The 12,500-nt window shown below is 33.3% G+C and overlaps 1 protein-coding gene across 1 annotated transcript in view; it reads left to right on the top strand.

Moving 5' to 3' along the window:
* Positions 1-12,500, top strand: part of LOC137650149 (uncharacterized) — a 90,201-nt gene that overhangs the window by 1,412 nt on the left and 76,289 nt on the right. Inside the window, exon 2 of the mRNA XM_068383302.1 lies at positions 10,001-10,064. Within this exon, the coding sequence (XP_068239403.1) occupies positions 10,013-10,064 (52 nt within the window). The 5' untranslated portion in view covers positions 10,001-10,012. The remainder of the gene's footprint in view (positions 1-10,000; positions 10,065-12,500) is intronic.

The following is a 12,500-nucleotide window of genomic DNA, read 5'->3' as shown; positions in this document are numbered from 1 at the left end:
CAAGAAAATAAACTATTAAGAGAAGTTTAAGGAAAATAATAACATTAAGATAAATCTTTCATATATAACCTTTAAAAAATTCAAAATAAATTTAACAAGAGGAAGAGAAAAAAAGATAGAATAGTGTGCCCGAATGTACCCTCAAGCAAGAGATCTCTACCCCAAGAGAGAAGGATCCAATGTAGTACCATCTGTCCAGTCAAAAGACCCAAAACTCTCTGGCGGTAGTATCTCATATATATATATATATATATATATATATATATATATATATATATATATATATATATATATATATATATATATATATATATATATATGTATATATATATATATATATATATATATATATATATATATATATATATATATTTATATATTTATATATATATATATATTTATATATTTATATATATATATATATATATATATATATATATATATATATATATATATATATTATTACTTGCTAGGCTACAACCCTATTTGGAAAAGTAGGATGCTATAAGCCCAGGGGCTCCAACAGGGAAAATAGCTCAGTGAGGAAAGGAAACTCAAGGGAAAATAAAATATTTCAAGAAGAGTAACATTAAATTAAATATCTCCTATATAAACTATAAAAACTTCAACAAAACTAGAGGAAGAGAAATAAGATAGAATAGTGTGCCCGAGTGTACCCTTAAGCAAGAGAACTGTACCCCAAAACAGTGGAAGACCATGGTACGGAGGCTATGACACTGCCCAAGACCAGAGAACAGTGGTTTGAATTTAGAGTGTCCTTCTCCTAGAAGAGCTGCTTGCCATATAGCTAAAGATTCTCTTAACCCTTACCAAGAAAAGAGTAGCCACTGAACAACTTCAGTGCAGTAGTTAACCCCTTGAGCAAAGAAATAATTGTTTGGTAATCTCACTGTTAAGTGTATGAGGACAGAGGAGAATGTGGAAAGAATAGGCCAGGTGATTCGATGTATGTGCAGGCAAAGGAAAAATGAGCCGTAACCAGAGAAAGATGGACCCAATGTAGTACTGTATGGCCAGTCAAAGGACCTAATAACTCTCTAGTGGTAGTATCTCAGCTGGTGCCCTGTGTGTGTGTGTGTCTTTTGCTATCAGAGGTGTTGGCATTGGACTTCGTTCTATAATTGTATCTTGTTACCCTTGAAATTGCTAACAAGTCTGTTTTTTTTTTATTTCCACATCCTGCACCAAGGTATCAGAGCCCTTGACATTCATAAATAAAATGACAAAATTAGTGACCTGACTGCTCTCCTCGACAAGATGAACGATACATGTATGATATACATGAGGATGCAGCCGTTTCTATACTCTGCAGAAGCAATGTTTGAGATGATGACTGTTGAAGCTGGTATTGACACAATAGAGGAAGGACAGAAAGTTCAGGTTTGGGAATAATATATACTGACAGTGTCTGATATGAGAGAGTGAGCTATGTAAACTTATAGTAACATAAGAATCTTTAATATCCGGTAATTTACCATTCATTTGAGACTAAAAGCACACAATTTCTCCGATTGAGCGAAAAATTTATTACTTATTGTACTAAAGTCGATATAACTGTAATAATGCGTAAAGCTTTAGGAGACCATCAGGTGCGTCTTGTTGAGTAGAAGAACCTTGAGAAAGATGAGACGGTAAAAAAAACCGGTATGAGGAAGGCGGCTGAAGGAACATGGTGAAATAATGAGGTAATTCCATGCTGGCGTATTGTTGCCATTGGGCATATTTTAATAATGTCTAAAGATTTGCTAGGGTGAAATCATAACTATAGAAATATAAAAATTTTAACTTGTAATTTGTTGTTGTTTTTTTTTATCTGGACAAGTCGTTGCCACCTCAGCTTACACCAGGAAAAAGAAAAAGAAGATCCAAGATATGACGTCAGGTACGGGAAAGATAGAGAGGGGTGGGGGTGTTTGGATAAGTAAAATTACCTGCCCCAGCGTTGCCAGATAGGTTTATTTTGAATTTTCTTGCATCCAAAGGGTTCAATGACAGGAAGTAAAGCTATATTTGAGATTATCCTTTATTAATTTAACCTTGTCCATATTTTTAGAGATATAAAGTGCTTCGAAGAAAGATAGTTATTTCCTGATGAGAGTTGCTGAACAGGATTTTACACTTCGGTATTGTTATTATTATTATCTACTAAGCTGACATTCTAGTTGGAAAAGCAGGATGCTATAAGCCCAGGGACCCCAACAGAGAAAATAGCCCAGTGAGGAAAGGAAACAAGGAAAAATAAGATATTTTAAGAACTGCAACAACATTAAAATAAATATTTCCTATATAAACTATAAAAGCTTCAGCAAAACAGGAGGAAGAGAAATTAGCTAGAATAGTGTGCCCGAGTGTACCCTCAAGCAAGAGTATTCTAATCCAAGACAGTGGAGGACCTTGGTACAGAGGCTATGGCACTACCAAAGACTAAAAAACAATTGTTTGATTTTGAAGTGTCTTTCTCCTAGAAGACCTGCTTACCATAACTAAAGAGTCTCTTCTACCTTTACCACGAGGAAAGTAGCCACTGAACAACTACTGTAAAACCCCTTGGGTGAAGAAGAATTGTTTGGTAATCTCAGTGTTGTCAGGTGTAAGAGCACATGGAAAATATGTGAAGAATATGCCAGACTATTCGGTGTATGTGTAGGCAAGAGGAAAGTGAACCATAACCAGATAGAAGGATCCAGTATAGTACTGTCTGGCCAGTCAAAGAACCACATAACTTTCTAGAGGTAGCATCTCAACGTTGATTTGCTGAAGGTAATCATCTACTCCCTAGTTTGCAATTTGGTTTTCGTAAAGCCTTGGAGCATGTGATGCGCTTCTTACAATCTCCAATGCAGTACAGAAATCCCTTGATTGTGGTCAGGAAGTTCGTATGATTGGCCTTGATTTTAGTGCTGCCTTTGACCGTGTTAACCATGAGGCCCTTGTTTTCAAACTGAAACAGTTGGGAGTGGGTGGGTCGCTTCTTAGCATTATTATTAATTTTTTAAGTAATAGATCTCAAAAAGTTGTTGTTGATGGGCATCATAGTGAGTATAGGAATGTGATATCCGGTGTTCCACAGGGTAGTGTTCTTGGCCCTTTACTTTTCATGCTATATACACATGGCATGTGGTTTGGCATAGAAAACAAGCTTGTTGCATATGCAGATGATGCTTCTCTCTTTGCATCAATTCCATTCCCTGAATGTAGATCTGGGGTTGGTGAATTCCTTAATAGAGATTTAGCTAAAATTAGTGTATGGTGCAAATTATGGGGTATGAAGCTGAATCCTAATAAAACTCAAAGTATGATTGTAAGTAGGTCAAGGACGGTGGCTTATCAACATCCGGATCTCAGTATTGATAATGTTTCTTTAAATTTGTATGACTCTTTTAAAATTTTAGGTGTGATTCTCGACAGCAAATTTACTTTTGAGAAACACATTAGGTCTGTGTCTTCTTCAATTGCACAAATAATTGGCTTATTGAGAAAGTCTTACAAGATTTTCGGTGATCAATCTATCCTGAAGAAGTGTTTTAATTCTTTCATTCTACCTTGTTTTGAGTATTGTTCTCCTGTCTGGTGTTCAGCTGCTGATTCTCATCTTAATTTGTTGGACAGAAACTTACGGTCTATTAAATTTCTTATTCCTAACCTAGATATTAACCTCTGGCACCGTCGTTCAATTAGTTCATTATGCATGTTGCATAAGATTTTTCATAACTCTGACCATCCTTTACATTCAGATCTCCCTGGACAATGCTATCCTGTTCGTAATACTAGGCAGGCAGTTAATTCTAATAGCCAGGCCTTCTTCATCAGGAAGCTCAATATTACACAGTACTCTAGAAGTTTTATTCCAGCTGTCACAAGTTGTGGAATGATCTTCCTAATCAGGTAGTTGAATCAGTAGAACTTCAAAAGTTCAAAGTTGGAGCAAATGTTTTCATGTTGACTAGGCTGACATGAGTCTTATAGTTTATATATGACATATCTGTTTTTGACGTTGTTAATAGTTTATATAGGACATGTCTGTTTTGACGTTGTTACTTTTTTAAAATGATTTATTGTTAATTTATTCTCATCATTTATTCATTTCCTTATTTCCTTTTCTCACTGAGCTATTTTTCCCTATTGGAGCCCTTGGGCTCATAGCATCTTGCTTTTCCAACTAGGGTTGTAGCTTGGCTAGTAATAATAATAATAATAATAATAATAATAATAATCAGTTGGAATTTACTCTTTAGTTAATAGATTATACGATGCAGATTGTCATTCTTTTTCATTACAGCATTCTTATATAGTGATACATTTATCAACTTCTAAATTGTCTTTCTCTTTATTCTTAATTTAATATTTTTTCTACAGGAACCATGTTTATTATCTCTCTCTCTCTCTCTCTCTCTCTCTCTCTCTCTCTCTCTCTCTCTCTCTCTCTCTCTCTCTCTCTCTCTCTCATTGACCTTTATCCCTTAATGGTAACACTACAGACCAGTTCAAGAACAGATTAGATAAAGTGACTGACACACTCTTGTGGTGTTTATTCTTATTTAATTCATTTTGAGTTGTCTCAGATGGAATGCCAAGTCTCTGAAGCTCCTATGTCCCCATAAGAAACTCTAAGTTATTAATGAGGGATGACTCTAATATGATTTATTTTGTGGTTGGAATGTATAATATGAATACCAGTAACAATATAGAAAATTATGATAATGAGCAATATTAGTTTATGGATGAAGTCTCGCGATTAGTGGATGAGAAAACTTCAGAAATTTATATAATATAGAAATCAAATGTTTGTAAATAAGAACACCAAATGGAACTGTCTTGAAAAATTATTGATTTAAGTTTTGAGTTAATGTGGCATTTTATCGCAATAAACGCGATAATTGGAAAAAATATTGATAAAAGATAAACACTGCAATAATAAAATCATTGAAATTGTTAAGCTCATTAAAATTATTATTATTATTATTATTATTATTATTATTATTATTATTATTATTATTATTATTATTATTATTATTATTATTAAAATCACAATTACTAAAATTGTTAAAATGATTATGGCCAGTTATTTTTCTAATCAATGATATTCTATTATGACCAAACCTGTTTGATTCATCAAAAAGTTAGCCATTGAAGAAAAGAGAAAAATACGATTACAGACGATTATGTGCAGACTACTCCATTTCCGTCTAAAGCTTTTAAGACTAATTCAAAGACGCCGATACAGTTATTCTTAGTTCAGCGTACCTAGGTGTGATTAAGTCTCCACCTGTCTCACCTTAAGTGGAGTCTGACATCTACTTTGATAATTCTAAAACGCGAGATGTGATGTTTGAAGATACACTCCACTGGGTGTCAAATTTTTAGAGGTCTGCGAATTATTTTCCACAACTTTGGTAGTTTTCCATTGGATTTCATCAGTGATGTTGTATTGTGACATTAGCATCAGCATCACACATATCTATATGTCTATCTATTCTTCTATTTATATAAAATATATAAAACACACACATACACAGACACACAGACACACACACACACACACACACACACACACACACACATATATATATATATATATATATATATATATATATATATATATATATATATATATATATATATACATACTGTATATATATATATATATATATATATATATATATATATATATATATATATATATATATATATATATATGTATATATGCATACATATATGTATATATATGTATATATACAATTATAGATATACATTAGTACCTTGGTTTACAAGTTTAATTCATTCTGGGCGCAAACTTGCAACCTGAAATATTTGTATTAAAAAAAGAAAATTCCATAAGAAACAAAGTGTATTCCCGCGATGTATTTGACAAGTCCAAAAATATTCATTATACACTAATTTCTAAAGTATAGCAATATAACCCCTAACATCTGAAATCAATAAAAATTGATAATTCACAATGAAAAATAGAAATAATGGACAAATGAACTTCATAGTTGGTGCAAGGGAGGAGGAGAGGGTTGGTTACTGCTCGGATTCTTTGGCAGGAGAATCTCCCTCCATGAACAGTTTTGATTAAATATCGTGTTTCCTCTCTTGAATGATTTTCACTATCACTAACCGGATTACTTAATCTATGCTTTATGGATTCCGGATCGTTATTTTTACACTCTTATGTTTGATTCTGACAATTAACTTACCTAGAGACGACTTCATTTGCCTTTGCTTTAAAATGACATTAAAAGAGGGTAAAAGTAACACAAACATTGCGTGAGTGTTGTATGAGCATTGTGTGACTGATTTCGGTAGGTTCATTAGTATTAGTCCAGATAAAATGCACGTTTTTAGCAAAATTTTTGCTTCCCTACCTAAACAGTGCATGTTAATTGATTTGAGTTTGTATGCTTGTATATAGATTTTCTCGTATTCAATATTTACGTCATCATCTGCAGGACAAACGCCTCAAGCCTGTCCTTCCACTCCCGTCTCTTTATGGTCTTTGTATCCCCGTCTACACCCACAGATTTTCTTAGCTCGTCAATCCATTGTTTTTTCTTTCTTCCTCTGCTTCCTTTGCAATCTCTAGGAACGCATTCTGCTGTTCTTTTTTTCATCTATTATCTGTTATTCTCATTATATATCCTGCCCCTGACCATTTTCTGCTCATATATGTTATTAGAATATCCTCTATTTCATTTACGAGATGTTAGAATCTCCTCTACTTTAGATTGCTCTTCTTTCAAAGTTGCTATTTTTCTGTCTCCTAGTGTTATGCTCTTTGATTTGTAATTAGCTTATGTGCTAAGACTTTAGTAATGCTACAAGTTTCTGATGCACAAGTTAATACTGAGGGACCATCTAATTGAAAACTTTTCTATTTAGAAAAAGTGGTATTTTACTTTTCATAATCTCATTTTATTTAGCAAAAGCTCTCCATCCCATGCTTATCCTTCTTTTTATGTCGGTCTCGTGTCCTGGGGGGGACTCTTACTGTCTTCTGTTTGCTCATAAATTTTCAGCCCTATATTTCTGCTTTCTTTTTTCAAATCTTCTTTCATATTTTGCAATTCCTCCCATGATTCATTAAATGGAATTGTCATCTACAAATCTTAGGCTATTAGAGTATTCCCCATTAATATTAAATTCTATATTTTCCAAGTCTAAATCCTCAAGAACGTCTTTCTAGAAATGCTGTAAGAAAATTTAGATGTGGAGTCTTCCTGTCTAATTTGTTTCCGAATCGATTTTTTTACAATCTTTACGTAGTTTTAGAATAGCTGTACTTCCTATATAGATTCATCTATTCTTTGTCTTTGAACGGCTTTCATTACAGCTGAAATTGTGTCAGAATCAAAAGCTTTCTCATATTCTACAAATGCCATACATAGTGGTTTGTCATACTCTGTTGATATTACCATTAGCTGGTTAATTACATGGATATGGTCAATTGTTGAATACCTGCCTTTAATGCCTGCAGGCTCTCTTGGCCTAATATGATCTTTGTGTATATTTTTACGAAGCTGGTCTTTATGAGAGTAGAATGTTTTATTCACGTAATTTTTTGTGTATTTAAGAGATGTATAGCCAGCTCGTAAGGTGAGCTCCACTCATGTAGGATTGAGTAATGTATGTGAATTACATAAGACCTTCGTCATTCTTTTAGTTGTATCGTGTTTCAGTTCTGTATATGTAAATTTAAGTTATTCCAAAGAATCAAATTTTCATTTCGCATAGTTTTTTTACGAAGCCTTATGTAACCTTGTTAAAAGTTACGCTGTATGACACATGCTAGGGATTGCATCATGTTTCCACGTGGTTGGAAGTTGCAGGAAGATTCTAGACTAAAGCTTAATCTTTTTTTTAATGTTACAAGAGGAGATGGGTGGGGTTAGCTGAGAGAGTTGCCTCGCAAGCAACGTTAGTACCCTACTTCAAAATGCCAAGTTGGCAACCTTAACGTTGCTAGACCATGCCCCCACACTGCCAGGAGGCCAAACTGGAAAATTCTGGAATGAATTAAGTTAATAGATAAGTGCTTCGCAATGCATAGGAGACAGAGAGATCCAGCCTAACATCCCACAAGATTCGTGCTTCCACCAGCCTCTACGTGCTTAGTGTATCCTCTCAAACGTGAATAGTGTTTTCTCTCCAACATATACTGTGTATAGTGTTGTTCAAACATTGGTGATATTATTGTGTGTCTAAGTTAAAAGTGTAGTGTGTTAATGTAAGTACAGTATATCTTATTTGATTTTTGTGACTGGCCCTGTGTAATTTGGTTAAAAAGGTGAAGTGTATTTATTTTTGCTGAAGCATTCAGTAATCTTGTGTGAGCCAAAGGACGTGAGAGTATCAGTTAAATATACGTAAGTGTAATTCTGATTAAAATTGTCAAAATTAATTATTTTTGTAAATTAATTTCGAGTGAAACAAGTGATTTTATAATTTTCATGAAGTATCCTTTTGCTTTAGTCTAAGGTTTAGTTCAGATTTAATATTTCGAGTGATTTATTTTGGTGTTAATTTTTATTTTTTTATTTTTCATCTTTATAGGATATATTTATTTTTGTAAAGTGAGTATTATTTTGATCACCAATAATTAGTTCAGATTATTGCTCACATCCTCTCACTACGAACTGTAGTAAGAGGTTGATTTAAGAATAGTTCCCGTTAAAGATAAAGCAGTCACCCCGTCTTGCTTTAAGTGTAAAGTAAAGAGACCTTTAGATATTCAGTGTTTATATTTGTTATTGTCTGGGAGTTGCGTATTATTCTCAGAGCTCGGAGGTTTTCTATTGTGTATCACATTATGTAATATAATGCAGGTAAGTTTTGGAGCTCGGGAATTTACGTAATAAACTAGACAGAATTATATATATATATATATATATATATATATATATAATATATATATATATATATATATTTATATATATATATATATATATATATATATATATACAGTATATATATATATATATATATATATATATATATATATAATATATATATATATATATATATATACAGTATATATATATATATATATATATATTGTGATGAATTTTTCTCATTTAAACATGTTTTAATATTTCAAATAAGCCATATATTTTAATACATTAATTTCAGGATTCTCTTAATGAACTCAGGATCAGAGTCTCGAGGCAAAATCACTCAAAGACAATAGCATCTGACCGGCCGGAATTCGAACCCTGGTCCAAGAGGCTTGTATGACAGTGACCGTATCATTTAACCACAGTCACTGTCACACAAGCATCCTGGACTAGGGTTCGAATCCTGGGCGGTCAGATGTTATTGTCTTTGAGTGATTTCGCCTTGAGACTCTGATCCTGAGGTCGTTAAGAGAATCCAGACAATGTATTAAAATATATGGCTTATTTGAAATATATATTGTGTATGTGTGTAAACAAAACATTTCAAAGAATTGTGTTGATTTCAAATGTTATTGTACCCAGTAAAGTGCTGACTTGGTCCACTTATATCGGGCTTTCTTTCTGTTAAGGCACTTGAAATACATAAAGCATAATTTAGAAAAGATCGATGACTTTTTTTTTACCAAATTTTAAGCGGTAACGGCACTTCTGTTGGTCATTGAGGAATAAATATAATTGTAGCAAATTGATATGAGAGAATTTTATTTGATATGTAAGTCTAGTCCAAACAATATCAAATTGATCTGTTTTAGGGGTCAATGATCCAGGCTAATTAGGGAAAGTAGATATTGACACAACTTTAATAAAGTGTTATTAAAATTTGTAGATAAGTTAAGAATTTTGGCCGGAGAAATTACAATATATATTTAAATATTCATATGAAGCAAAAGACTTTAGATGAAATTTTCACCAATAACTTATACTGTATATGTTGGCAGTAGTAAATGCACATAATTACTTAATTACTTGAACGCAGAAGAACTTTTAATGATTTTATTAATTGTTATCATTTTTCTTCCCTACAGAATACTAATGAGATGTATCTCCTGTTTATCATTCCAACATTAATCATCTCCTCAGGCAGACAAGGTGAGAAATATGAGTAATATATTTGGCAATTATGGACATGATATCCAAGGGACATGAACGCTCTCTCTCTCTCTCTCTCTCTCTCTCTCTCTCTCTCTCTCTCTCTCTCTCTCTCTCTCTCTCTCTCTCTCTCTCTCTCTCTCTCTCTCTCAATTATCTTTTTCATCCTCCTTTCTCCTCATTAGAAAGGGTGGCATCGAAATTGGTTACCTTCCCAAATTTCAGTAGATATTAACGGAGTGAGGTTGCCTACCCCGCAGGCAATCCCATTGTGTTCGGTAAGTTTAGAAGTGAGATTCCCAATCCTAGTATTATCCCCACGCTCTCTTCTTTAACTAAGCTGGCACAGATACACCTCCAAAGCTTTTCTGACTATTAGGCAACAGGACGGGTTGAATCACTAACCTTTCAAGTGCCAGCCAAGTACTTTGTTGATGTAAACAGTTGGTCAGTTGCCAGTAACTTCCTTCCAAAAGCCTTTGCCATAAAAAGCTCAATGAACTTGTGATGTACTTTCCGAAATTTTTTGTCTACATAAATTTTTAAATATCTTAGCATTCCTTTGCCCCTCTGACATAAAAAGATCAACAAGCTTTTGATGATCCTTCCGAAATCCTTTGTCTACCTATATTTTTAAATATATTAGCATTCCTTTGCCCCTCTGCCATGAAAAGATCAGTGAAATTTTTTTTGATCCTTACGAAATCCTTTTTCTACATATATTTTTAAATATCTTAGCATTCCTTTCCCCTTTGGCCATAAAAAGATCAATGAACTTGTGATGATCCTTCTGAAATCCTTTGTCTACATATATTTCTAATATCTTAGCATTCCTTTGCCCCTCTGACATAAAAAGATCAACAAGCTTTTGATGATCCTTCCGAAATCCTTTGTCTACCTATATTTTTAAATATCTTAGCATTCCTTTGCCCCTCTGCCATGAAAAGATCAGTGAAATTTTTTTTGATCCTTACGAAATCCTTTTTCTACATATATTTTTAAATATCTTAGCATTCCTTTCCCCTTTGGCCATAAAAAGATCAATGAACTTGTGATGATCCTTCTGAAATCCTTTGTCTACATATATTTCTAAATATCTTAGCATTCCTTTGCCCCTCTGACATAAAAAGATCAACAAGCTTTTGATGATCCTTCCGAAATCCTTTGTCTACCTATATTTTTAAATATCTTAGCATTCCTTTGCCCCTCTGCCATGAAAAGATCAGTGAAATTTTTTTGATCCTTACGAAATCCTTTTTCTACATATATTTTTAAATATCTTAGCATTCCTTTCCCCTTTGGCCATAAAAAGATCAATGAACTTGTGATGATCCTTCTGAAATCCTTTGTCTACATATATTTCTAAATATCTTAGCATTCCTTTGCCACTCTGCCATAAAAAGATCAATGAATATTGTGATAATGTCGAAATACAATTTCATGAAGCTCTATTGTTTATGAGAAATATGCAACTCTCTTGCCATATCAATTCTCATAATAGCATAATGGTTTGCAATGTAATAAGTAAGAAATAGTGTGATAAAAAGCATTATTTCTCAACTTTTACTGCGTGGAAATGGCTGTGAATCATAATCGTCTATTACCGTGAGCAAACAACACCTCATTTTGCAAAAGGATGGTCTTTTTGTAGTTTCTTACTTATCCTTCCACTCTCCTCCACCACCCTCCTCCTTCTTCTTCTTCCTCCTACTCCTCCTCCCTCTCCTCCTTGCATTATTGAATTGTAAGTTTGACAATCAGTTAGTTAGAGACGCTGTCCCAAATTATGTAATAGGGCGGTAGTCTAATCATGCATATAACTCTCATGGACATTCTAGGACGCAGCACTTAAGTGAATGACAGACTTAGAGAAAGTAATAGTGATATGACATCCATAACTCCTAATTGCAGTTATAAATCATTACTTTTGTTTCCTTGACACACTGCCTTGATCTAGAAATAAAAACTCCCCGTTGTAGACACTGTCAGAAGTTCTTATTTTTGCTAAATTGAATAACAGTAGCATGAGCAATGATTATTTCTGTGTAACGATGTGCATACTAATTCCAGCACTCCAGCATACTTTGCAGTATTTCATACATAACCTAAAAGGGTCTACCTGCTTCGAATGCGGTCATCGACCTGGCAGCAATGTTGCAAGGGCCTGTGCAATTTATTATTACAACTGGCCATAGTACCAGGAAATTTATTACTACAATTTTGTTCACTTTGTTCTATATTGGCTTGTTTTACGGTGATGATTAATGTTCTACAAAAAAGAAAAAAAAATGCGGGTGCATAATATACTGATTATTTTACAAATTCTCTACTTTCCCCCAACATATTGGAAATGGATAATATTCATTTATCTTTAAACGATCAAATTTTTGTTCGATTTCATTCACTGGTACTATATCAAAAAATCAAACCTTCAAT

This window comes from Palaemon carinicauda, chromosome 11 (genome assembly GCF_036898095.1).
Source record: "Palaemon carinicauda isolate YSFRI2023 chromosome 11, ASM3689809v2, whole genome shotgun sequence".
Classification (NCBI taxonomy): Eukaryota; Metazoa; Arthropoda; class Malacostraca; order Decapoda; family Palaemonidae; genus Palaemon; species Palaemon carinicauda.
Note: the sequence above shows the minus strand (reverse complement) of the source record. Positions and strands in the feature narration are given on the sequence as shown.